This window comes from Panicum virgatum, chromosome 9K, assembly GCF_016808335.1.
Source record: "Panicum virgatum strain AP13 chromosome 9K, P.virgatum_v5, whole genome shotgun sequence".
Lineage (NCBI taxonomy): Eukaryota > Viridiplantae > Streptophyta > Magnoliopsida > Poales > Poaceae > Panicum > Panicum virgatum.
The window spans coordinates 4374529-4401999 of record NC_053144.1 but is presented as its reverse complement, the minus strand read 5'-3'; the positions used below and the strand labels follow the sequence as shown (position 1 = coordinate 4401999).

Here is a 27471-nt window from a genome sequence, read left to right as displayed (position 1 = left end):
GCGAGGATCGGCTCCAGGCGCCGGAGTCTATCTGAAGTAGAGTTCAGCACTGGGAGGGCGTCAGCAATTGAAGCTGGCGGCTCCGCCACTTGGATTGGACTCATTCCAAGTGGCACCAGAGCTGAGCTTGCTTCGCTCGCCTAGTCGATGATTCGCTGGGCCCCCATGCGCTGGTCCTCCTGCAGCTTCCGGGCTGCCTCCTGGACCGCCTCCTGCACCTGGGCATCCAGTGCCGCCTGAGCCGCCTCCAGCTGGCGGGTCTTCTCCTGGAGCGAGGCCTCCTTCGGCGCCGCTAACTCCTTCAGGGTCTTAAGACACTCGCACTGGCACGCAAGAGCCTGCTCCATGCTGGTGGTGAGGGATTCCCGCCGTGCAAGGGACTTCCTCTCCCCCCTCGAGCTCCATCTCGGCAACAGCCTGCTGGCTGGCGGTCTCCTACAGCTCCTGGCGCCATTGATGCAGGGACTCGGAGAGTTTGTCGAGCTCCAGCTTGCGGACCTTGAGTCCCTGGCTGCGAGACTCGACCTCGGATCACTGGGCTGCAAGGCTAGCCTCCTCCTTGGCAATAGCCTCCTCCGGCAGCGCCAGGGCTTTCTCCCGTCTCGCTGCCGCGAGCTCCCGATCGAACACCTTCCAGAGCCCTTTCCTGTAGGACTCAAGGTCGGCCTCAAGCTCGGACCGGGCGGCGGCAGCACGGGAGGCTTCGGCCTTTGTGCGCTCCTCCAGGCGGATATGCCAGCACCCGGACTCGAACCCGGACCAGCACTCGGGGGAGGGGAACCGCATCCTCCTCTGGGGGACCCTGCAAGAGCCCCCTACCAGAGACCACCTCCAGCTCTTCCTCTGCTACAGGTTGGGAGTTGGGGGTGGGGACATCTGGCACAGACGTTGGGACCTCAGGTACCGAGGTGCTCGCCGTTGCTGCGCCCGCTACCGCTGTGCTCGCCGTCGCCAAGCCCGGTGTCGGCGCGTCTGCCGCGTAGCCAGGTCCTCGGGGGGCCACCGCGTCGGGCGTTGCTGCGCTTGGCACTGGCACATCTGCCGCCGCCGCACTGGGCGCCATCAGGTTAGTGGAGGTCGCCGCACCCGAGGTTCCCACATCCACCGTCGCTTCTGCCATTGCCGCCGAGGTGCCGGCCGCCTGGACCCCCGCTGACGAGCCAGCGGCGGCAGAAGAGCTGCCTGGGTGAGAGGCCCTGGCAAACAAAGAGAAGAAGCTCTTCAGCAAAAAGCGAAGCATCAGGAATAAGAGGAGTGAACGGAAGAACACTTACCCCGAAGCGCCCGGTCTCCAGCGTCCGCTGCTGCCGTGGCGGCGGCGGAGGCGCACCTCGTGGCTGCTGCTGCTGCCCTAGTGGTGGCGGAGGCTGCTGCTGCTGCTGTTGCCGTGGCAGCGGCGGAGGCGCACCTCGTGGTTGCCGCTGCTGCTGCTGCCGGGGAGAGGCACCTCCCGGCGATGCTGGTGGTGACGCGGCTACTCCAGGGGTCCCACATGAGCCGGGGGGCCCGGGAGCTACCCTGGCCCGCGTCCTCAGCAGTCCTCTGACACTTAGCGCCGGGCTCCATAACTGGGGTCCCGTCGCTACGGTGCAACCTGCGCCGGCTCGCCTCCTCCGGTGATGCGCCGGAGCTGCTTCGGGCCTGGCTGGGACCGCTCGCGGTGGAGCTACCAGCCACGGCCTGCTTGCCCTTGGCAGAAGGGCCAGACCCCGCGGCGCTCGGCACGGCCTGTTCCTCAGACGCACCGGGGATCCGGATCCCACGGTCCGGGTCACCGCCAGTTTGGCGCGCTGCCAGCCCACCGTCGTCGAGGGTCGGCAGAGTGGCCAGCACCCCAGCCCTCAGGCTCGAGTCCTCGCAGAGGGGAATGACGCCCTGAGGGAGGATCAGGTGCTCCAGGACAAAGATCTCCCCCGTCACCGCCCACACCATGACCTCCAGGCCTTCCTGGGTCAGATCGCTATCCTCCCCGCGGTGGGTCCTGCTGCAGTCTTGGGGCCCGGTGAAGCTCCAGGCAGGACGCGGCCGCTGCTTCAGAGGGGCGATCCGTCACTTCAGGAAGTCCCCGAGCATGTGCAGCGAGGCGTGGCCGCCCTCCGCCAGCATCTTGATCTTGTTTACCACGGGGCCAAACGCCAGCGGCAGGGACGGCTTGGCCCTCCAGGACTGGCGGTCGGAGGCGGGTCCCTCGGTTGGCAGGGCGAGGCGCTCGTTGGCTTCGGTGGTGGCTGTCATCCACTCCTTGCGCCAAGCCTCCCACTTTCCGCCAGTAAGCCCGGGGATGTAGGGCATATGCAGATCGCTCCTCGTCTGGAAGTAGTACGCCCCCACTTCATCCTTGCCCTTCCCGGACTTCACCAGGACGAAGAAGTGGCGGAAGAGAATGACGCAGGGCCGCACCCCCACGAACATCTCACATAGGTGGATGAAGATCGACGTCATGAGGATGGAGTGGGGCGTGAGATGCTGGAGCTGGAGGCCGAAATCCTCCAGCAGCAGCAGGAAAAACGAAGAGATCGGCGGCCCCAAGCTGGCGGAAATGTGAGAAATAAACAGCACAAATTCCCCGACGCGCAGATCACCGAGGGGAACCGAGCCTGCTCGAATTCCCCAAGCAGTCTCCTGTGGACTCCAACCAAGCAGGTGGCGCACCATGTTCAGTTCCGCCTCGATTTGGAAACGACGGGGACGAACGAGGGACGCCATCTTGCTATGGAGGCGAGGAACAATCTGCATAGAAGAGCAAGGGGCGAGGAGGCTCGAAGGCAAAGGGGCTCAAAGGTTTGGAAGGAAGAAGGCGAATGCGGAAAAGTAACCGCGGTATGCGGTTCGGCCCTTTATGAAGCCTGATCCATCCGGCGCGCCCCGTAACCGTCGCTGGAAGCCAAGCGACGCTCACGCCTGGTGTTAGCCGCCCAGTCCTTGACAAGGGGGCCCAGGCCCGCCAGTCAGGAGAGGCGGGTAACAAACGAAGGTGTGAAAAGGTGGGATTCGAACCGTCGCGTGCGCGCGGAGCGAGGCGGAAGCCGAACCGACGCGCCTGTACGAGCGCTGACATAGTCAGACCTTTCGGGAACCGCGCTGGCGGAAAAGAATCCCTTTTACCCCGGCGGCAATTGTGCCGAGCGACGTACGCGTGACTAGGCGCACCATTGTGCGTGGGGGCCTTGAGTCAGTGAGCCGTTGCGTCGTGATGGGCCAGTAGGGAACCCGATGACGGTCAAAGCCGGACAAGACTCCTGCAGCGCGCACAGTCTAACGCTAGAGGCTTCAAGTTATGCAGAGCCAAATCACAGTAGTGGCCCCACCTGAGGGTTCGTTGCCTCTCCCGAGGTGGGCCTGAGGGCCACTGTCGGTACCCTGTAGCAGGGATACTCACTTCTACTGCAGCAAGGCAGGACTCGCATAGTCATCCATAACTACACCCTAAGGGGCGGAGCAGCCAGGCCCCAGGGGCTCAGGCTCTTACCTCATCGGGCCAACGGCCCCGGACCCGTTCCCCGCTCTGGGACGGGTCCGGTGCGCCACGTGTCCCTGAGGAGGGAAAGCTCCGCGCCAACAGCCGAGGGCTCGGACCCCCCATCCGGACCTCCCACGCGCGTAGAACCAATATACCGCCGGGGCAGGGTCCGGCGGCGCCACTTGTCCCGCAGGCGCAGGCGCGGGCGCGAGTCTTCCGCAGGAAGACTCGCCCACCCACTGCATTCAATGCGGGTGGTTGAGGCGTGCTCTGCCGCCGCAGCATGCGGGACAGCTTTTGTCAGGCCTCACTGTAGACCGCATATGACCGAGGTACACTGTGCAGCCGCATGCGCCGCATCCGCCCAGAGCCCGTCTGACGCATTAAATGGATACGACGGCACGGCACCTTTTCATCATACCGCCTACGCCGCAAGCTACACGGGCCGTTCAGCTACGCGGCAGGCTACGGTAAGCTACGCCGCAAGCTATGCCCTGGCGCCGTTTCGACAAGACAGGGCATGGCTATGCCGGACGGAAGATTCCCACAGGCAAAGCAAGGAAATCCAGGAATGAGATCTCCGTTGCCTGCAACGCCATAATGTCTGTACAGTATGTTATTTTATACTACATCGTTGGACCCATCTGTCGGGGACTCAACGGCCATGTACGCGCCTCCCTTGAGATATAAAAGGGAGGCGCTCGCTGCACGCTCTAGGAAAAAAAAGCAAGGGTCAAGCGAGGTCAAGGCAACACAAGCTCGGATTCACTCCGAACAATTCCGTTCTCAATCTCTTGAGAGCATAAGCAAAACAACACACAGTGGATGTAGGGTATTATGCTCCGACGGCCCGAACCACTCTAAACCAGCTGTGTTCATCATGTTCTTGCATCTATATTGAGCTAATCCTAGCTAACCCCCGAATATTCACCCTCTGGATTTATGCGGGTACACTACGCCACCCGATTGTGGGTTTGCACACCACGACACTAATCATTAAACAAAGAAAGCGCCGGGCTCCCGCAGGCCAAAGTCCTGCAATTGGCTTGTTGAAACTTTCTTAGATGCTATAGCAACAAACCGATGGTTAATAAAATATTTACAAAAATCTTGCTGGATCAGTCTTCTGCTACCGACAAAGATTGATGAGGTGCTTGACGTGGTTAATGCAAGTCCTGATTTCTGGCAAATGTAGCTGGTGAGGATTCAGAGATGGACTTAACAAATGCTATTCTAAATTTCTAATCATGTAGTACTGAATTTGGAGAGGAGCTGTGCGATCAGGAAAAAAGATTACATGTAAGTCGAATCAGATAACAGCTTCCGCGGGGTGTGGGGTGGCATTCCCACTTACCATCGCTGTTCTTCGGCACCGTCCATCATCTTGCTCCCAGTAGAGGTTTGGAAGTTGGGGCTTACGTACGTGATACTCATTGATGTTGGTCAAACCGAGAACAACATGCACTGGGAGACGACCAAGTGCCTGAGCCGGCGAGGACGGGAACGGGCGACCTGCACGGAGGAGCAGCGCGCTGGCCTGGCATTTTCTTCCACGAGACCAAGGATGTCCGAGGCGTGGGCGAGACACGGGCTGCGCACATGACGGGCATAGATAGTTTCAGTTACATCTTCAGAGTACCCTTCCTTTTGCAGTACCACAAAGCACAGGCAGATGCAGATGCCCAGACACAGAAGAGCTCATCAGAATTTCCTCAAGGATTCGCTGTGTGTTTGTTAAGGTCAGCGAGCGGAACCAGAGATTTTTTTCCTTTCGGAGTCACGAATGCATCTGATCCGATCAGAAGAAAGGTCGCGGACGGCGTACGCTCCGAACCAGCAACGCCTCCGTCGGCCACGCCATGTCGCCCTCGCACGTGTCCTACTGTCCTTATAAAGCCGCACCGCACCGCAACCATTGCAATACTCGATCGACGCGAGCAAGTTCGTCACGCTCGCTTGTCGACGAACGACGTGTCCGACGACGCTCCGCACGGTTGCGATGGCGGAGAAGAGGAAGAGCGTCGACGTCGACGAGATCGGCGCCGCCGCCGCCGCCGCGGCCCCGTGCGCGACCGGGTGCGGATTCTTCGGCAACCCGGCCACCGCCGGCATGTGCTCCAAGTGCTACCGCGACCACGCCGCCGACACCGACGAGAGGAAGAAGATGCAGGACGTTTTCAAGACGAGCGCCGCCTTCCCTCCGCCGGAGAAGAAGGCCAGGATCGACACGTGCGCCGCCACCGCCGTCGCGCCGTCCCCTGACGGTGGCGGCGCCGATGGCGCGGCCGCTGCCGAGACATCAGCGACGGCCGCGGGGGGTCCCGCGAAGCCCGCGGCGAGCCGGTGCGCGGCGTGCCGCAAGAAGGTTGGCCTGTTGGGGTTCCGGTGCTGCTGCGGAGCGCACCGGTACGCGGAGAAGCACGCCTGCGGCTTCGACTACAAGCGCGCCGGCCGCGAGCGGATCGCCAGGAACAACCCGGTCGTGGTCGCCGACAAGATCGCCAAGATTTGAACGAAAGCAGACAGCCAATCCTGCAATCCATCAGCGCTGAACGTGTTTACTAGTTTGCAGGCGTCATACTAGCCTCTGGTGTTTAGTTTTGTGGATGATGACATGTAAATTCACTCGCCGTTGGTTACCGTTATCCTTGTTTCGTTGTACTGCTTGTTGGTCGACCCGCCGCCGGTGAACTCTAACTAGCCTTTTTTTCTCTCTTCAATTCTCTTCAATTTTCATGTCTGAATTACTGAATAATATTGCTGCAAACGTACGCTAGCCTAGGCACATAGAGGATCTATCTTTGTCGCGTCCAGGCAACAACAGGGCGTCTTGACATGGAGTCGCATCGGATGGTCCGCTAGAACTCACGTCCTGTCGCCAAGCAGGCAACGCCCGCGGTGGTCGCACCAACGTAACTCTAAACGGCGGACGCGCACGGTGGTGTCTGCCTATACATACGCGCGGGCCGGGCAACTCCTGATGCCAAGCAAGCGCAGCAGCCAGCAGAGCATCCCCGGCCCGGGCAAACAAACATCGATCAAGCACCGTACGCGCCCCCGTTTACCCTCTCGCGACGCAGCAAATCAAATGGCGTCGCCTAGGACGCTGCTTCTAGCCGGAGCCATGGCGGCCGCCCTGCTCCCGGCGCCGGCGTCCGCGGCGACGTACATGGTCGGGGACGCCGCCGGCTGGGACAACGGCGTTGTCGACTACGACGCCTGGGCCAGGGGCAAGAAGTTCAAGGTCGGCGACACGCTCGGTACGTGCGTACGCAGGCCTCTGCAAGCGCACGCGTATGGCGTGCCCACGGCGCGGCGACGCGGCGTGGCTAACTAGTAACTAACCTGATTGGTCGGCTCCCTCTCCCAGTGTTCCGGTACTCGACGCCGGAGCACGACGTCGTGCAGGTGGACGCGCGGGGCTACGCCGAGTGCGTGGCGCCGGACAACGCGGTGGCGATGACCTCCGGCAACGACCACGTGGTGCTGGGGCAGGCCGGGCGGTTCTTCTTCATCTGCGAAGCCGAGGGGGAGTGCAGCTCCGGCATGAGGCTCACCGTCTACGTCCACTGATCCGGCTATAGCTAGCGAATTAAGCTTGGCCGTCACGTACGTGTCTTTGCCAGCCTCGAAATCGCCGTCTGCCGTGCTTGCGTCGTCCGTCGGCGTTCGGTTCATAGCAGTGTCTTGTTTAATTGGAGTAGTTCATCGTAGCATTTCAGATACCAGAACGTGCGTGCTTACGAATAAACAGACAGAGTGATGTATGTCCTGTCAGTCTTGTCCGGTCATTCATTCAGACAAGTTTGCTCCAATCGACTTATGTCACCTCAAATTATAAATACGTAAGTAAAATTTTCTCTGGAATGGGGGTAAAATAGTCACTCCAGCTGTGACAAATGAATACGGGCAAGATGAGTCACCTTCTGGAATGCTTGTTCAATGGTAGTACAGCTGAGTGGAGAGACGGGTATGTCCAGAAACGCATTGCTAAGATGAAAACCACTTGGCCTCTGTTGGATTCTCATAGAGCGCTGGCGTACTGATCCAACGGCTTGTTCTTCATGCCATCAACTTGGGACAGTCTCATCGCGCCCATAGGTTGTCGATCAGGCGCCTCGCGGCCTCCGGAGAAACAGAGGCCGTAGCTCGCGCACGCCGGCAGGGCTGGCTGCATCGGAAAACCTCGCCGCCGGCATTCCTGTCCGGCATCTTTTACAGGCCCGGCCCGCTTAGGCCCAATATTGAACAGGCCTCCACGACGAAGTGTTGGGCTCACAGGTAAGTGGGGCGATTTTTTCTTTTTTATATTTAAAAAAATCAAAATTTCAAAAATATATATCCGTTTCGAAAATTTTCGAAAATATACCCCGGTCGCCCTTTGGGGGGCGACAGGCCCTAAATGTAATTTTTTTCTTCAAATTTAAAATGAGATCCCTGGCCGAGGGCGCGTGGGGACAGGGGGGCATGCCGCCCCCCCCTCGGGCGACTGGGGGCTGTCCCCGCCCCCTCGGGCGACCGGGTCTTGCCCCCCAATATAACCATTCTATCCCTTATTCCATCCTCATTTGAGCTCAAAAATTCCACCAAAAATCCAGAAAAAAGAGGGGTGAGGAGAAGAGAAGCGGCGAAGCCCTGCCGGATTGCGCACTTGTGATCTGTAGGTTAGTACATTTAGCTTATGCATTTTTTCCATTGGTATTGTAGAGTAATTTAATTTAATTAGTGCTATAGTAGAATCATTTAAGTAAGAGTTTAATGATACTTTAGTTACGTAGTTCTAAATTAGTTTAGAAAATTAGTACTACACGTTTATTATTACAATTGCAGTACTATTAGAGACGTGTTTATAAATGAATTATGATTTAGAATAGAATTTCGCATATGCAGTATAGAATTTGAGTGTCATCACGTAGTTATGAATACTTATATGTTGTAGTTGAAATCCATACTTAGTTTTTTATGAATTATTGAATAAGGTAGTGAAGTAAAGAGTATAACTCGATAAGTATTCTGTGATATACAGATATGTCGAGCAAGATGCAGTTTCAAGTATTTTTTTGGAGACTACAATATTTTGTATGGGTCAAATGGAGTAGACCTTTCTGCCTTTAAGTGCACATCTAGCGCCATAGATAAACCTTTGGAGATAAGTTTTGGTTCCATATGTAAGTGGCTGCAGCGTGGGTTCCGTGTTGATCCGGAGACACATGTGATGACCGTCGAGACTCTTGTTAATTGGGAGGTAGAAAGTGATTTATGGAAATTGATGATGATACACAGCACTGATGACTGGCAGAAGTACATGCAATCAGCTCTAGAGCGTGGGTGGCCTCTGGCCATTCTTGTTCAAATCCGGGAGAAGACACAAAATGAAATCCAACATGGTGCAGATCAAGCAACTCCGAGTATTCGAAGAGAGACCAACTATGTTGAGCAAGATGAGTCAAAAGAGATAGAGAACCAAAACATCGGACCACATGGCCTTGCTGATGAGGTAGAGAGGATACATATCATTGTGGACGAGATGGAGGCAGAAGACCAAACCGCAATGGAGATGGAAGAATATGAGGGCTCATCTGATGACGAGCAGTACTCATTGTCAAAAGAGTGGAAGGAGCATAGTTTTGGCAATCATGTCGCAGAAGACGTACGAAAGCAGGAGTGAGAGTACAGAGGGAATGAGGTAGTGCAAGGTGCAACATATCCAAACATTGAAGCCGTAAAAGATGCTATGAGACTATGGGCAATATCATTAAAACAAGAATTTAGAGTCGTAAAGTCTGGTAGTAAAGAATATGAGGTGAAGTGTGTGAATGATGGATGTCCATGGAGAGTATATGCATTCAAGGGAAAATGGAAGTCGAACTGAAAATGTTCCATTGTGACAGAGCACACTTGTTTGCTGTCAAAAGTTCTTTCCTCACATCGCAATATATCATGCGACTTTATTGCGAAGCAAATATATGGGTTGATTATGGAGAACCTAAATTATGAGCAAAAAATAATTGTTCGACACATTGAGCAGACTTACCAGTACACCATTAGTTATTTGAAGGCATGGCGGGTTAAACAAAGGGTGTTCGAGATACGGTTCGGCACATACGAGGCATCATATGATAACCTACCTCGTATGTTATTCCAGGTTGCTGCTAGAAATCCTGGAAGCTTTTATGACACAAACCTCGTACCAGCCGTGACTAGGGGGCAAAGCATTCTGCAACGAGTCTTCTTTTGCCTAGGTGGCTGTGTTAGGGTATTTCAGTGTTGTCTTCCGGTGATCTGCATTGATGGCACATTTCTGACTGGAAGGTATAAAGGTCAGATACTCACCGCAATCAGGGTAGATTGCAACAACCAAATAGTTCCGCTCGCATTTGCATTTGTTGAGAATGAGAACTTAGACAGTTGGTATTGTTTCCTTGAATTAGTGAATGTTCATGTTGTTGCTGCACGTCCAGATGTGTGCCTTATTAGTGATAGGCATGTAGGTCTGCTACAATTAATACTGAAATTGCAACGTGGAACTGCGACAACGCATCCATTGTGGCCCGATGTCCAAAACAGGTGGTGCATTAGGCATATGGGTGCAAACTTCTATTACCACTTTAAGAACAAAGATCTTAAGAACATGTTTAAGAGGTTGTGCACCCAAAATCAATAGAGAAAATTCAATGCATTATGACAGATGCTTGATCAGTTGACTGCAGAGCTAGTGAAGGTAAAGGCATCAGGAACAAGCACGAGTCAGGCTGCAGAGGCTAGGGATTCAATTGAGAAGTCATTTTCACACTGGATTCGAGGTGCACCTAAGGAGAAATGGTCATTCCTTTATGATACCAACGGAATACGGTATGGTATTCAGACAACGAACCATGCAGAGTGTTTCAATATGGTTATGCGTTCTTGTCGTGCCTTTGCTATTGTGGGAATTGTTGAGTTCATCATGTATGGGTGCATGAAGTATTTCAGAGAGCGTTACACTGCGGCAAACATAAACATCAGCAACCCCCAAATTCAGTTTTGCACAAGAGTGACACAATATATGCAACAGAAGATTGAAAAGGCCAAACTGCACCGCGTCATATCGACAGTACAATGGAGCATAGATTTGAGGTTCTATGCAAGGATAGAACTGGTCGTGGTATCCGTAGAGATAGGGTGGTACATGAAAGTTTGATTACAGTAGATGGCAAAGCCTTCTGCTCCTGCATGAAGCTTAAGTTATTGCATTTGCCATGCTCGCATCTCATTGCGACATGTGCAGAGTCTGGATTGCAGCCAGGAGTATTTGTTTCACCTTACTTCAACAAGGAAGCAGCTGTATCCACCTGGGGACATGAGGTATACGGGATTGGAATAGTGAGACCTTTCATTCAGGATAATGAGGATAAGATGTTTATTCCTAATCCAGCCACTAAGAAAGTCAAAGGCCGCCGTCAGATACATCGTATTCGGAATGGTATGGACGAGTCCGAAGCAAGCAAGGTACAAAAGCATTGCAGCCAATGTGGAGCATTGGGTCACAACTACAAGAAGTGTCCTCAGAATGCACTTCACGATGCTGCTGACGTCGGTCCTTCTGGAAATCCCAGAGATGGAGCACCTTATACGTTCAGACGACCATCGGCGAGAATTGCTCGTGGAAGGCACTCGGTGTCATGATCCACCAATGTGCAGTTTGTACCTATATACTAATCGTGTGTGGAGTTTGTATCGAACATATCTGTAATATGTAGTAATCGTGTGTCCAATTTGTATGGAACATATCTATAATGTATAAATATCGTGCGTGGAGTTTGTATCAAACCTATCTGTAATATGTAGTAATCGTGCGTGGAGTTTGTATCGAACATATCTGTAATGTATAAATATCGTGCGTCTAGTTTGTATGGAACATATATATACTTATGTGTTCTCATATATTTTTGAATGCAGGTATGGAGATGGACTCCTTGCTGGACCCAGTTATCGACTCGAGCCACAGTTCTTTCTTTGCAGCAGTTGAGCACCGAGCCTTAGAGGTGCTACATACTCGTCCACCTGGGGAGGCAATCTCTATACACTTATGTAATGAAATATTATTGTTTATCACTTATGTATTCGTCGGTATTCCTTTGTTTCGACAATTTTGTTTATTGCAGGTTACGTGAGTCCGGTCTACTGACTCTGGGCCGTCTTGTCGAGGGTGGGCCTGTTCAGTTCGACCGATCCCTCCTGATGGCGCTCGTTGACAGATGGAGGCCGGAGACACACACGTTCCACCTCCCGTATGGGGAGATGACTCATACACTACAGGACGTGGCCTACCTCCTCAGCCTCCCTATCGTCGGAGAGGCTGTAGGTCCGCGTGTGGTGGCGGCCTCGTGGAAGGATGACCTGGAGGCCCATTTTGCCCTGGTTGACCGCGTGGAAGAAGCAGATCCGATTAACCCGCACCCGCGAGTAGCAGGTCCTTTGAAGACCTGGTTCCTACAGTTTACAGTACGTATTCAATGCATATTTAAATTTAATTGTTACAATTCACATGTTGCATTGTCAGTTTAAACCATTAATCTTAATTGTTTATGCAGCCTACCCTGTTGACTGCGGATGCCGACGAGTACAGTGTGACCAGATTGCTGGAGGCGTACCTAATTTGGTTGTTTAGTTACATCATGTTCAACAACACTCATGGCAACTCGGTCGATAGGATTCTCCTTCCGTATGCACGGGAGATTGCGGATGGGGACGAGGACGTACCGCCCTACAGCTGGGGTGAGGCGGTACTTGCAGCCACTTATCGTGGACTCTGCGATGGCTGCATGAAGACACATGGGAACGCTATCCTGGCGGGGTGCCCACTACTGCTACAACTTTGGTCGTACGAGAGGCTAGCCGTTGGTCGGCCCATCGTCAGCCACGAGCCTTACCACGAGGCCATGTACGGCGACGAGGAGGACGACAGGCCCACTATGGGAACTCTCTGGATGTGGCGTCAGGTACGTTCGCAACAAATCTAATTTTGTTATTCATTGTTACATGATGCATTAGCGTACTTTTAATTTTACTTATTCGGACTGCAGAGGTCCTGGGCGCAGCGCAGGTTAGACACGCATATCCTAAGTTTATTTCGGAGCTCAACATGCTGACGCCCGAGGACGTTGTCTGGGAGCCTTACAGCCCAGAGGCTGTGGCTACCCGTGCACCAGCAGGCCTGTCTTCGCACTGCTCCGCGAATGCGAGCCTGTGGTTTACTACAGCCGTCCTGGTTTACGACATCGCGGTTGAGGCTCCATCCAACAGGACCACACACAGACAGCTCCTTTAGGGCTTACCTCACCTGGTACTTACCTGACGAGGGTACGTGCTGGATCCCCAATGACCCAGCTTGAGCAGACAGAGGCATGGTCGAGGCAGCGTGACCAGTTGCGTTCAGTACTGCACAACTTGGGAAGTCGTGTGCAGTACGAAGATAGCCACGGGTCGTCCCCGGCTACGTCGTCGTTCCCGTGTCCGGCGACCGTGCACGGGCCGACGTCGCAGTACTACACAACTACAGGTAACATAGATATCTCTTTAAAATTAGATCAAGTGTTGCTACATATTTACTAATATCACAAACAGGATACGATCCAGCTACTACGTTCGGCCATACTAGAATATTTAGAGGGGCACCACCAGTTGGCGGACCGTATCCAGGGATGGTACCGGGGCCACAGATACCGGCCTATACAGGTTAGTTTATGTTTCGTATTTCGGTTTCTACATGTCATGACAAAGACACGAGCGTACGCTAACATCCGCAACATATGTTGGTTTACGTTTATATGTTACGTAGGGTTTGTTTCGAGTACGTTCGTTCCAAATAACTAGGGCGTCACCTTAGACGAACTCGACAGCTTAACTCAAGACTCACCTGGCGCGCACGGTGACCCCGATGTCTTGGGGTATTCACAGTTAGGAGGAGCACCACTTGGGATCTCTCAGCAGCAGACACCGCAGCCCCTTTTGCGTCCTGAGCGACAGGTCAGGTCTCCGGATCGTCACACCTACTCCGAGGGCCATGTCCGTGCCCAGCAGAGGGCTAAGAGGATCCGACGCCCTAGGGGTAGTTAGATATATCCGATATTTGTATCTCTGATGTTTATTTGTAATGAGATAGTTGTGGACCGCTTATTTGTACACTTCAACGTTCGCCTCTAATCACTCTCGTATTTTTCCATTACATACGATAGATGGTACATTTATATTTCGATGCTCCATTAGGACTAACTACGATTCAAACTCGACATTATGTACATGTCCAGTAAATGCAAGTTATGTACGAGACATACATACAAGCATAATACAACATTAACAATACTAAATGCGAATACATCTTGAACCGATGAACATCATATGTTATAGATCATGGCATGAAATCATCTAGGTCGTCATCCCAGTTGACAGATGGTGGTGCTGCAGGTGGTGTAGTATGGCTCGACGAACCTCTTGCCTTTCCCTTTCTCTCTTTTCTGGATCTATGTTCATGTACAGGGGGAGAAACATCATGTGTTAGAGGCCATGGTTTGGGGGGCATAAAGTCATCCATGTCGTCATCTCAGTTAACACAAGTTTGTGCTTGAGGTGCTGCAGCATGACTTGACGAACCTCTTCCCTTTTCCTTTCTCTCTTTTCTGGATCTATGTTCATGTACAGGAGAAGGAACATCATGTGTTGGAGGCCATGGTTTGGGGGGCATGAAGTTCAAGTTAACACAACTTCGTGCTTTAGGTGCTGCAGCATGACTTGATGAACCTCCGGTCATCTGTTCTTGTGGAGGCCAAGTACTATCACCCGAAGATCTTCTCCACCTCCTTCGTCTAGTTTGCGGCATAAGTCCACCGAAGATACATACCAATTTACGGAAATTTGGTATCGATTTGTTAATCAACTCCGTGTCCTCGGGGTAATCCTAGCATATAATTAAACAACAATGTTAATATTTCATACAATATCTAATTCAGCTAATCCGCTAATTAAATTAAATTGGTATACAATATCAACAGATTCATACGGAAATTACCGGTAGATCACAAGTGCGGAATTCGGCAGAGTTTCGCCACTTTTCTTCTCCTCACCCCTCTCTTTTTTTCTGAATTTTTGGTGTAATTTTTGGGCTCAAATGAGAAGGAAATGAAGGCCAGAGCTTATATAGGGTGGGAAACCCCTGTCGCCCGTGGGGGGGCTGTCGCCCGTGGGGGGGGGCGACAGGCCCCCCGCCCTCCACACACCCCGGCCAGGGACTTCTTTGAAAATTCAAAAAAAAATTACATTAAGGTCCTGTCGCCCGTTGCTTGGGCGACAGGACCCCTGTCGCCCCTGGGCCGGGCGATGGAGGTATTTTCGAAAATTTTCAAAACGGACATATATATTTGAAATTTTGATTTTTTTTAAATATAAAAAAGAAAAAGCCTCGGTAACTGGGCCTTCCCTTCCTGGTTGCCCAGCGCCGCCACGCGGAAGGGGCACGACGATCAGCAGCAGCACCGCGCTCTCCTGATCTGATCGTAAGACGCGACGCGATCAGACCAGTGCTGTTACGAGTAGGACGTTCGTGTTATTGTTACCGTGCGGTGCGGTCCCTCACTAGATCTTGAACCGGTCAGCTACTAGTAGTGCAAGAAAAAACAAAACAAAACTTGGAGTTCGTCAAAGGAACCAGCGCTAACCTAACCTGGCGATGAATCCAGGCCCGGTGCCCTCCATCGGTTACACCGCAGGAACAAACAAACCGTCTTCTCGCCACGCAGCCAACGCAACCGGTGGTCGCACCAACGTTTCAATGTTGCAAGCTCACAGGCGTCCAGCCACCGTTCGTAGTTTTCCGTGACTGTCAACTCTGATACCCAGGAGGTATCAGTACCATATATAGCCCCAGCCACTGCAGCGTCCGGCGAACCCCTCCCTCGGAGTCAGAGTCCTGCAGTGCTCGCTCGGCATCCGATCCGGGGCTCCAAATAATGGCCTTGCGCGCAACGCTAATCATCACCGCCGTGGCCGTGGCCGCTCTGCTGCCGTCCACGGTGTCCACGGCGGCGTCGTACAGGGTCGGCGACGACTCCGGCTGGGAAATCGGGGTGGACTACGACGCCTGGGCCGCCGGCAAGAAGTTCGAAGTCGGCGACACGCTCGGTACGTGACTGGCCGCACGCCCCGCGCGGCATGGTGCACGTTACCTGCGTGTTCGCGGGCGCCTGTTGAATGTTGATGGGCTATAGCTGACAGCCGACTGGGTTGGTGGTTGCGCAGAGTTCCTGTACTCGGAGGCGTACCACAACGTGGTAGTGGTGGACGCGCAGAGCTACGCGTCGTGCGCCGTGCCGAGCAACGCGCCGACGATGGCCTCCGGGGACGACCGCGTGGCGCTGCGGCGGGCCGGCCGGTGGTTCTTCATCTGCGGCGTCGAGGGCCACTGCGACTCGGGGATGAAGCTCGCCGTCGACGTCCACGGATGATCATCACATCAGCTGCTCGGGGATGAATGAAGCTTGAAGATTTCCTACTAGTTTGGGTACTGATATAAAACTACAAATAAACCGAGTGATTTCGTACTTGCATTGTTCAACTGGCAGAAGCTCTCCATGGCGCTGCTCCCGACCTGGGAGGTGTCTGTCGATGGCGCCGTTGAAGGTAGGGGTGGGGAGGCCCTCCGATCCTCTCCATGGATTCCCTTGCCGCCTTGCAGCTCACCGGCGGCTGGCGCTGCCGCGCTGGGCTGGCCTCTCCTCGCCGCCACCACACCAGGGGTGGACGGTATTTCATTTACCGTCCACCCCAGGTACCTGTGAACCGTTTAATCCTAAGCCCACGGCCGAGATTGAGCGTGGGAGACCCACGGCCGGCAAACGGGACGCTGAATGGGCCGAGCGCTAATTTGACGCCCGCTCGTCGTCCCGCTGCCGCCGCCCTCCGGCGAGCTCCCGAGACGTGCATGCGTGCACTAGATTTCTTATTTCAGTGCCGACGCCGCCGCCCGACGAGCTCCCGATCTCCAATTAAGTAGCTCCCGCCGGTCATCCCGGTACGCCGCTCTTCGCTGGCCTCGCCGCCGCCGTCCGGTGTAACGACTCGGCCCAGCATAACGGCTAAAATTTATTTTACACGTTGAGTAGACCACACCTGCTAAATAACTCTCTTGCGCTTTCGTCCTCGCTTCGCGCAAAAGGTTCGAACCTGCTAAATAACTCTCTTGCGCTTTCGTCCTCGCTTCGCGCAAGGAGTTCGAACCGGAGTTATTAGTTTCCTAGGGACCGGCTATTTAAGCTGGTTCAACTCCCTTTCCGTTTCTAGTATGGAACTAAAGCGGAGCTGTGCCTCGATGCTACAGTAACCACGCGGCCCAGTCGGGCCATGGGCCGTGACATCCGGCTCCTCAACAGGTCAGCTGGCATATGAACGAGAGATCAAGGAAACTGAACTTGAGAAAACACATCGAACCGAACCATGTCGGGGTGTGTACATGAACACCTCAAAGGACGAAATTCTATGTTTCGCTTTCAGTGTCCATGTCCTTTGATGCACAAATTTGTCTCTCAGCCGGTGGTCAGGTGTTTACCCTTTTGAGTTTGATGCACCTCTACTACGCTGCCGATGGCCACTTGCTCTGGCTGTCGGCTGGAAGGAGAGAAGCTGAAGAAGTCATCGAACGCAGTCATCAAGTCTGAAAGTATACATGCATACATATATCAGTTTGGCTTGAACACAGCGGTGCTCGTTTGCTGTTTCCACAGCTCCCTGCAAATTCTTTCTCTTATACGAATCAGATGTACACTTTCAAAAAACAAAGAAGGTGTAGACGGACTCTTCATCACCCTACTTGTGCCTGTCGCTGTAAAAGTTCAGTTATGTCTTGCGCAGGAGACGATCATCAGAGTCTTTGTCCTACGGTGTAAACATGTCTTTCGATTTCTACAAGTTTCAGGCTTACATATTGCAGTACATCATATTACCAATGTCTTGGTCAGTTGATCATGCGACAGGTTAGTGTGGCAGTATAACCTTCAGCATATATGGGGACAATTTGGAATGCCATTGGCAAGTGCAGTGACAACAATACTTGTTTCTGACCGAAGTAAATTAATTAGTTCCGGTGTTACTTCTGAGGTCCAGACATAGTACCCTTCCTTTTGCTTCGGTCAGATGCTAATCCTGGTTTCAGTCACATCTTCAGAGTACCCTTCCTTTTGCGGTACCAGAAAGCACAGGCAGATGCAGAGCTGCAGAGGTATGACTCCAGAGCTCATGTGCAGAAGAGTTCATCAGAATTTCATCAATCCAAACAGAGTTGGACGCCAACCACTCTAGATGAAAACAACAGCACGCAAAATAAATAAAAAATACTAGGGGAGGATGAATCCAGCACTATGCTCAAATGGCTTTGAGTTTAGGCCACTTTCCTAAACAAGCATCCGGAGGCCGCGCACGCCTCACGCTGTAGAAGTTCCCTGTGCCCGCCGCGCCGCCGCCCACGTCTCGTTCCAAACAAGAACCACCGCGCTCGGATCACGGCGCGGCGCCGAAGCGGGACGAGACGGGCACAGGCCGACGACGTCAGGTCGTTTCTGTGTTTCCCACGTCACGTCAGGCCGCGCGCTAGTTCGGCGAGTCGGTCCGGGCGCGCCCGCACCGCACATGGCTTGCCCATGGCTTGGCTCGTTCCCGTTCCCGTTCCCTGATGGTGCCGCCGCTTCGTTCTCCGGCTATGCTTGCGAGCTGCGCGTCCGCGACTATTATCTGAATTTTGTTCATCGTTCTACTGAGAATTCCACAGTTTTTTTTTTGCTCCGGCAAAGCGCCAACAAAACCAACTCTCAGGAGTCTCAGACATGGCCAATGACGAACAGAATTCACTCGCTGGTCCGGCCCATTGCCCCGTTGGGCTGCGCCGGGCTGCGGTGGCTACTTGGTTATTCTGTCGATTTTTCTGGTGTGCTTTTGCGTGAGATTCAGATACACCTGCAGCAACTTGACCGTGCAGAACGGAGAGCTTGCTGCAGAGTATGAGGAGGTCAGGTAGATCCACCGAGAAAACTTGGGCTCGCTCAGCTGTTACTGATTAAAAAATCGAAACGAAACCGGCAGAAAATTGGAGTCCCCACGTGCACGGCTGATCCGGAAAGCTTCTGCTGCTGGTTTATTGGCCACTTCACCTGCGTATGGAAGCCAGGAACGAGTTCCAACTTTGGAAGGGAGAAGTTTGAGAAAAGTTGCGCATCTAGACCATGACACCATGTGTCCATGTTATGCTGGATCTGGGGACCATGTCAAGTGCATCTCCTACGCATCACGGATCTCGATTCAAATCATGTGGATGGCACTAGTATAGTGCAAGAGGCCAAACAATCTCCAAGTTCCAACCCTGCATCCTAAAATGTGCCCATGATGTGGCCACATGGTGCCCACTGATGAAACTGAATGAACCGACTGTTTACTCGTCAGTCATCTAGCTCCAATGATTTGCATCAGCAGTTCAGTTCAGTGTTGTTCCACATGAACACAATGTCCAGCATCTCACATCAGTATATATCCCGAACTACCTGAAGTATGCATGTATATCTCCAGAAGAACACTTTCTACTACTACTAGTTCCTACCAATTATTCCACCAAGAATAACCCCGACAAACGAACAAACTATAATAATCTCCAAGAGTGCCCTGCGAAAAATGCCCCAAACCAACCAAAGATCAACAATAACCTGCCTATCTAACGCAGCAGGATCATCAATTGCGCCCCAAGAACAGCACTCTAATGCAGCAGGATCATCATCAGCTGCGCCAAGAACAGAAGCGCGGCGGCGGCGGCCGCGAGGCACGGCGCGGCCGCCGAGGTGGTGGCGATCTGTATGGTGAGGTTGCAGGCAGGCGTGGAGGGGTCCGTCTGCGTGGGCCTGGCGAGGCCCTGGAAGTCGCAGGACTCGTCGGCCTGGTCCTTCATCTGGAAGAAGGCGTTGAAGGCGTAGGACGCGTTGCCGTTGCTGTCCATGCCGCCGCACGTCGAGCCGTAGCCCAGCGCCGTGCAGTCGGCGAAGGTGCAGGCGAAGTTGATGTTGTCGGCGAGCTTGTCCATGTTGGGCGACTCGGTGTTGACGACGCACCATGTCCGGGGCAGGTACTCGACGCCGCGCGCCGGCACCAGCATCGCGTTCTGGCCCTGCCCCGTCAGATCCATCGGGAACTTGGGCTGCCCGTCGTACCGGAGGATGCCCCAGTGGCGCTCGAAGTTGCCCGGCGCCACGCTCTTGATGTCCTCGTCCAGGAGGCCGAAGAGGTAGACCTCGATGTACTGGTTGGGCCGGACGGGGGTGCCGGCGTTGGCGGCGAGCCGCCGGAGGAGGCCGCTGTAGAAGCGCTGCGCGTACGCGGTGGTGGCGTGCTTGTCGCCGTCGGTGGGCCAGCCGACCTCGCCGACGACGATGGGCATGTCGCCGTGCCCCGACGCCTTGAGCGCCGCCACCAGGGTGTCGAAGTTGGCGTCGAACACGTTGGTGTAGGAGACGCCGTTGTCCACCACGGGCGTCGCGCCGCCGTCGAAGAAGGCGAAGTCCACGGGGAAGTTGTCGTTGAGGAAGAGGCTGATGAAGGGGTAGATGTTGACGGTGAAGGGCGCGCTGTGGTTGCTCAGGAACTGCACCATCTGCGTCATCAGGTCCGCGATGTCGGGCCGCCACCGCCCCGCCGACGGCACCGGGTTGTCCGCCGGGGACATGTACACGTCGGCGTTGAGGGGGACGGTGGCCTTGATGCTGTCGCCGAGCCCGGCCTCGTCCAGCGCGTTCTGGATGTTCTGCAGCGCCGGGAAGGTCACCTTGTCGAACGTGCCGTTGTACGCCGCCAGGAACGGCTCGTTGCCCACGGCCACGTACCTGCGATAATGCATCATAAGAAGCTAGCTTTAGCCATCCACACATCATGCTTCATGCCGCCGCGCCGGGCGGCGCCATGGATTGGATGAGCAGCAGAAGAGAAGCTCAGCTCACTTGATAGTGACGCCGCCGTCGAAGTTGTAGCGCGAGACGTTGTGCCGGACCCACTCCTTGGCGGTGTCGTAGTCGGTGATCCTGTCGAGCAGGACATTGGGAATGGCGACCATGACCTCGATGCCGCTGCCGGCGAGCGCGCTGAGCGTGGCCTGGTCGGCGTCGAACAGCTTCACCTTCTTGATGCCGTTGTCCTTGAGCATCTGCACCACGACCTTGGGCGACAGGGGGTGCGTCGCCTGCGTACCCCAGTTCATCCCCAGCGCGTCCACCGTCCCGACGCCGGACCACGACGCCGCCGCCGCCATTGCCGCCAGCAAGCAGAGACACGGGCGCAGCGCGGCTAGATTCGCCATCCCGGCGCGCCGATCGGAGCCTGCGAAGATCTCAACAGCTCTCTGAACTCCCAGCAACCAATCAGACTAAGGAAGCTTCGAGATTTATTGCTTCCACAAGTCCAAACAAAGAAAGCTTTAAATTTGCGGCGAAGAGAGATGCAAGATTGATGAGAATCAATCGCGAAGGGAAGCTTCTATAGACAGGACGGCGAGACGCCGCTCCAAGGAAACGGAGGAGCCAAGGCAGCACACGAAACACGGTTTCCTCCAGCTCGAGGTCACCCACCCGATCCGTGTGACAGACAGAAGCACGGGAAAGGAAGAAGAGAGGTTTTCACATGCGAGTGAGTGCTGGAAAATCCCACGGACCAAATAAGGAAGATGGGGCCGGGGAGTTGGACGGCGACCGCAAGCAAGACGCGGCGGATGAGGAAAACCGTGACAGGGACGGATCCGAAAAGCGAAGAGAACACTTTAGAATCGAGGGGAGAGAGGGTAGCAGAGGAGAGGATACTAGTACACGGGACCCAGATGATCCAGAGCAGGGATCAGAATCCCGGGTCCGCCACCGCCGATCGGTGGGGGGAGCTCTCCTCCTCGCCGGGACGCAGTGGGATGACCCGGAGCGACGTGACGCCAGCGGCGACGGGCGGATGGATCGCGAAGCAGAGGACGCGGAGGAGGTGGGGGGGAGTGGTGGTGGTAGTGGTGGTAGTGGGCGGCGAGGCGAAGGCGAAGGCGAGGGCGGTTTGGTCATCTCGGCGCGCGAGCGTTTCGGCGCGGGGGGACGGGGGAGGAGGACGACGTGGCACGCGGTTCCCGGGTTGACTCGTGGAGCCCACGTGGGAGCGCGGGGCGGGGCGGGGCGGCGCCTCCGCTCCTGCTGTGCCTGACGCCTGCGCCGGCCCTCCCGGACAGACACGCTGTCCGGTGTAGTACGGAGCAAAAGGTAGCGTGCAAATCGCTCGGAGAAAAGAGGAGTAGCGTGGATGCTAAAAAGTTTCCGAACTTTTTTCTTGAGGTCCATACCTTACCTTTTGTATGTAATTCGAGCGATTCGTTATTCGGATTCAATTTCGTGCAAGAAACGAATTGAACTGAAAAAAAAAACAGAGAGAGAAGAAACTAGGGGACAGGCGTATCATGCGACAGCCCGAGGCCCCAAATGGCCGGCGCTGTGCCGGATTCCACCCACCACCATCCCAGTCCAGGCTACGGGCGATTCGGCCGTTGCATTAGCCCAATTACCAAAACGCCCACCCCCGATTCAAATCGCCCGGCACGCCCGGACAAAAGGGCCCCGGCCTCCGGTGGCTGCGTGCCGGTGCCGCACATGTAGCGTTGAAAACCGATGGAAATATTTCCGTTCCGATCCGTTTCGTTTTCTATTTTTGTTTGTCTATTTTTTATATTTATGGGATCTCATTTTCATATTTACAGAAGTAGAGATGAGATTTTTTCGTCCGTTTCCGAGAAATTCCGTTTTTTCATGGAATTGACCCGTATTTATTCCGTTTTTCATTCCGTTTTTAATCTACATAAAATATGTCTAAAAATTGATATGTTCAAAAACACACCAATCACTAAGTATACATATTAACATGTTAACACATGACATACTAGTGAATATTGGACTAATAACTTCGTACGTGTATATTATTTTGTGACTTTGTTAATGTATACTCAAGAATATTTGATCGCGTTATTCTTTCTGGCTCAACATCCGTATTGGTTCGTTTCCGTACTTCCGCGTTATCCGATCCTGTTTTTGTACCCGTATTTTCCGAACCCGATTCTGTTTCTGCAAAAAAAATATAAAAACAGAAATAGAAATGAGATTTTTTTCGTCTGTTTCCGTCGGTTTTCGTGGCTACTCACATGCCCTCCACGCTGCCGCGTCGTGATGCCCCACGCTGGAGGAGAGGGAGCGCAGACGCAGCAGACCTGGCGATCTGGCGCCTCGCCGGTTTGCCGCCGTCGATGCGTGGCGCTTCCCGGTCATCCGCCGCGTAGCCTATCTAGCTACCTCTAGTCGAGCTCGTCGTAGCTGCGGCCTGTGACGGTTGCTTTGCTTTTAATTTCCCGTTGGGGTTTGCTTTCCGCGGATGGATTTGCACTTCACCGCGTTGCGGATCATCAGTACCAGGTGGCAGGGTCAGGCGAGCGTTCAAGTGATCAACCCATCACGCGCTTCTCTTCTAGGTTCGAAAAAAAAACCCATCATTTCAAATTGATTGTTGTGGTCGGCCACGCTCCTCGCCTCTTTTTGTTGCTTCGTTACGTATCTTTCAGAGAGGAATGGAAAGCGGCACAGACTTGTCCTTGTGCACTTGGTCCCATGCTCCCGTCATGTGATGGGAACTTAAAAAAAAAAAGGGCTAAGCTGCATGATTTGATTCCGAAATTAATAGAAAACCTAGGGCGTGCCGTTGCCGCGCCAGCTGGCCATGGCTTTTAGTAGGAGATTCGTGATTAATTATTGACAATATGATTTTATCAGTGTATGTTCTTTGTATGGCGGAAATGCTGATTCTCCATCATAAATAGATTAGAAAAATAATGTGTAGCAGAAATTTCCATTTGAATGTGAGTATGACAAGGTAAATTAAAAACAAATAATCAACTCAACTCCATTGTAGGTTAATGGAAAAGAAATTGTGAGAAGATCATATTGTGAGAAGCTGTGGAAGAAATTGTTTAATCACAAACCTATTCCCCTCTATACAACTTGTAATAATGCATCAAATGTATAAGCAGAAACATGAAGTATTTATATTGATTTTAGACACATAAAAAAACATTTTCCATAAACTTGCCAATTGAAAAGCCAAGATGGCATTAGCCCAATATTTTCTTCTGCAGCTAATTGTTGCCTTTGATGTGCTCATCGAGCTTTGTTGTATGTGTTCATCGCCTGTTATCTGCCAGTTTCCAGGTGGTGACCATAGAGCATGGTGGGTTAGCTTGATGGAACATCTAACAATTTTATTTGGCACATCTATCTATCAGAATGAAAATTCTTGTTCATACATGGGACATTCAAATAGGGAGATCATAGCGCATGACCTGAAGCTGCCTGGCCGTGTACTTCGTCACCGGCCATACTCCTATCGATACACAAAGTGATGTAATAACATTATCAGAACTTAAATAACCTGAATATGACCTACAGTCGTGAAAACAATGGTGGATGCTTCTTGTGCGCAATTCATCAAACACATGACATGCAGGACGTTTCGTTTGAACGCTCTGGACTCTAGTAGCAAAGAAATTGATCGGGCACATCATTAATCAAGCTAGCAGCCTGCTGGGCTTAGCAGAAGTGGTACCTGATGCTACTGCTGCAAGATGCGCAGCCGCTGTGCCATTGATACGCGGGACTTGCGGTCCTCCCTCCGTGCATATGCTCTGTGTGGGTGTGGCCTCTGACAGGCGGTGCGCTGGTGTGCCTGAGGCTGCGAGCGCCCGTCCGCGACAGCCCTACCCACCGTCATGGCGGCAAGCGAGGTCGTTGTCGCGGACGAAGAGCGAAGCCAAGACAGGGAGCCGAGGGCCCCACGCGGAGCAGGGGCGGCTACAGCATTCCAGCGTGAGTCGCTCAGATTTCTCGAGCTTTTCATATGAGCTCATGCAGCGGCGATGCAAGAACCAGCTTCAATCGGATTAAATCCGTGCGAGGAAAAGGATGACGGAGACTGCAAACCCATGTGCGGCGCCGCCGCGGACTCGACCGGTGTGGCATGCCCCGGCACTTTGGCGAAGCGTGGCGCGAGCAGCGGTGCAGCCGGATTTGTTGTGGAACTCATCAACGACGCCAGTGAAAGAGGAGGGGGGAAAGGGAGGTGCGGCGCCAGAGGAAGGCCTGTGCGGAGAGATGGAAGGGGGTGAGCGGCAGGGGGGATCGACATGGAGAGCGGGATTGGAGCCCCTTGATGGCCGCCACGGTGAGAGAGCGCGGCGATGGAGGGACCGAGGGAGGCCGAGTAGGCTTGGTCTGCCTCAGCCTCGAGCGATACGAAGACGAACGACGGGAACGGGAGGAGCGAGCTGTTTGAGAAGAGTCGGGAGAATGCTAGAGCTGGACGACGCGCCGTACCAGATACTGACGGTACGATTTAACTTAGTCTGATGACGGACGGTCGAGATTTTTGTAATGACGTAGCCCAATCGCTGCTGGAGTTTTCGTCCAACTTTCGTCTTGAAGAGAACAGGAGCTGGAGCTCTCCGTTTGTGCCGTTGTGCGTTGTGGTTTCAGCACCACGTCACGTAAATAAAACGTCAGAAAAGAGAATCAACTGTTGAGATCTTTGCTTTTTAGATGCCTAATATGAAGCATGAACAGTATGAAAATGATTAAGGAAAAAAACACTAAATTCCCCAGTAATAACCAGAAAATTCAACCCTTTATACTGTGGAGAGAGGGGGCTATTTATACCCCTAGCCCTCGGCCAGGTTTTCCTAAATTGCCCCATTCTAACCCATTTACAGCTCACTTACAGCCAGTTTCGGGGTAAAATTACAAGATGAGAGGTGTACAAATCCGATCTGCTCACGTATTCACGATTTACACGCACGCCTATTCCCGACAAAGGTCCTAGCAACCTTCGTCCGGCTTGTATTCCGTGCTTGATACGCTTCGGGCTTCAGGATCCTTCACGGGCCTTTCTCTCCCGGACGTTATTCACTCTTAGCGAACAGCCATCACCTTCGCAGACGAAGGTGAGCCCACTGTCCCTTCGTAGGTTCTGGCCTTCGAGCTTTTGCAGACGACATCACCCTTTGGGGTGCGTTTGTCTCCCTGCAGACATGCAAAAAGATATTTTCGAGGGCGGGATTAAGCTCTTCGTTTGTGCGATGCCAGCATCACGTAAGTTCCAATCCCCAACATCAACAACGATCAGGTGCTCTTCGTTTGTGCGATGCCAGCATCACGTAAAGATATTTTCGAGGGCGGGATTAAGCTCTTCGTTTGTGCGATGCCAGCATCACGTAAGTTCCAATCCCCAACATCAACAACGATCAGGTGCTCTTCGTTTGTGCGATGCCAGCATCACGTTAGTTCTTCAAAAAATTAAGAATGCACCAGCCGGGAATCGAACCCGGGTCTGTACCGTGGCAGGGTACTATTCTACCACTAGACCACTGGTGCTCTTGTGAGTGCTCCGTTCATTCAGTCTTTCTTCACATATGAACACCACGGCAGTGTTTAGATCCACTAAAAACCCCCACAAAAACATCACTTTCCATCACATCTCCATCATATCTCTATCACATCGAAACATTAAATGTAGCAAATGACCCATGCATGGAGTACTAAATGTAGGTAAATAAAAAAACTAATTGCATAGTTTTGATGTACGTTGCGAGACGAATTTTTTGAGCCTAGTTAGGTCATGGTAGGATAATATCTACCACAAACAAATGAAACGTGCTACAGTATGCCACAGTTATTTTTCCTGTCGCTACAGTGCTTTCCAGGGGAACTGAACACAGCCCACACCACGGCAACGCCTACCACTGTTTCTGCCAGGATCACTGATCATTTCTTCCTGGATCTGCCTTTAATGTTGCAGCAAGTTTGCTGCAGGCAAAGGCATGCATGCTTCTGTGCCTAACAATGGGGACTGATGTTTCGGTACTAAGCCTGTGTTTAGTTCGTGAAAAGGTTTGGATTTTGATACTGTAACATATTTCGTTGTTACTTGATAAACAATGTCCAATCATGAACTAATTAGGCTTAAATAATTCATCTCGTGCTAATCAGATAGACTGTGTAATTAGTTTTTTTGAGCTATATTTAATGCTTCATGCATGTGTCTAACGATTCGATGTGATAGGTATTGTAGAATTTTTTTTTGAAAATTAAACAGGGCCTAAGGCTATCTCCAACAGGAGGCCCGTCGCGCTGCCCATACCCAAAATGGGTGCTCCACAATCAAAAAATGTCCTCTAACAGAGTAGGCAAAGGGGAGACCCATTTTGCGTCCCAGGGAAGAGGGTAGCCAAATTTGCGTCTCTCTCTCCTCAACCCAAATCAAAGCACCATGGGAGGCGGGCCCGCGATGGGGAGCTGCTGTTGCGGCCAGGTGGGACCATGGCGGGGAGCCGGCTGTGAGGTAGGGCGCGGCCGACGACGCTGAGGCGGAGAACGGCGGTGAGGCGAAGCGCGGCCGACGACGCTGAGGCAGGGAACGGCGGCGAGGCAGGGCGTGGCCGACGACGATGGCGGCGGCGAGGCAGGGAGCTGCGGCGAGGCGGGGCGTGGCCGACGGCGACGGCGGGCTCTGGCCAAGCTGGAGCGGTGGGGAGTGGGGCACGACAAGGAACCGGCAACGAGCAGCGGTGCAAATGGGTTTGCATCCGTTGTTGGAGAAGGGCAGTTTTGGGTGCCTGACCCCTTTGGTTGCTCGCGACCCAAACTAGCAAATGGGTATGGTATTTGGGTTTCCACTGTCGGAGACAGTCTAACTGCACTCACAAAAGTAGAGGCGGGGCAGAGCCCCTATGCGATATACCTACAGGTACAAGTACCCCGAGTACAGTCTAAACATGTCATTACTACGTGGAACCAGAATATTATCACATCGTTCATGCGTTTGTTTGTTTGACGAACTCCTTGTTATGCACAGACACTTGCTAACTGCTAATGACTCCCCCCAACTTGAATACCGCT

At 53.3% G+C, this 27471-nt stretch overlaps 4 protein-coding genes and 1 non-coding gene across 5 annotated transcripts; 3 read left to right on the top strand and 2 right to left on the bottom strand.

Annotated features, from left to right (window-relative positions):
* The first annotated feature begins 5403 nt into the window (after window positions 1-5403).
* LOC120648474 (zinc finger A20 and AN1 domain-containing stress-associated protein 7-like) lies at window positions 5404-6157 on the top strand. Its single transcript, XM_039925248.1, has one exon. The coding sequence runs from the start codon at window positions 5460-5462 to the stop codon at window positions 5970-5972; it is 513 nt and encodes a 170-aa protein (XP_039781182.1). The 5' UTR covers window positions 5404-5459; the 3' UTR covers window positions 5973-6157.
* A 391-nt stretch (window positions 6158-6548) lies between these two features.
* Window positions 6549-7033, top strand: LOC120648971 (blue copper protein-like). The gene is made up of 2 exons (XM_039925589.1): window positions 6549-6720; window positions 6831-7033. The coding sequence occupies exons 1-2, from the start codon at window positions 6549-6551 to the stop codon at window positions 7031-7033; spliced, it is 375 nt and encodes a 124-aa protein (XP_039781523.1).
* Window positions 7034-15444: 8411 nt separating this feature from the next.
* LOC120648970 (mavicyanin-like) lies at window positions 15445-15939 on the top strand. Its single transcript, XM_039925588.1, has 2 exons — window positions 15445-15616; window positions 15734-15939. Exons 1-2 carry the CDS (start codon window positions 15445-15447, stop codon window positions 15937-15939), a joined length of 378 nt encoding a protein of 125 aa, XP_039781522.1.
* Window positions 15940-18939: 3000 nt separating this feature from the next.
* LOC120649501 (glucan endo-1,3-beta-glucosidase 8-like) lies at window positions 18940-21520 on the bottom strand. The gene is made up of 2 exons (XM_039926313.1): window positions 20461-21520; window positions 18940-20346 (listed from the first exon to the last, which is right to left on the bottom strand). Exons 1-2 carry the CDS (start codon window positions 20814-20816, stop codon window positions 19230-19232), a joined length of 1473 nt encoding a protein of 490 aa, XP_039782247.1. The 5' UTR covers window positions 20817-21520; the 3' UTR covers window positions 18940-19229.
* Window positions 21521-25876: 4356 nt separating this feature from the next.
* On the bottom strand, window positions 25877-25947 carry TRNAG-GCC. The gene has a single exon. It is a non-coding gene; the product is annotated as a tRNA-Gly (tRNA).
* Between the last annotated feature and the right edge of the window lie 1524 nt (window positions 25948-27471).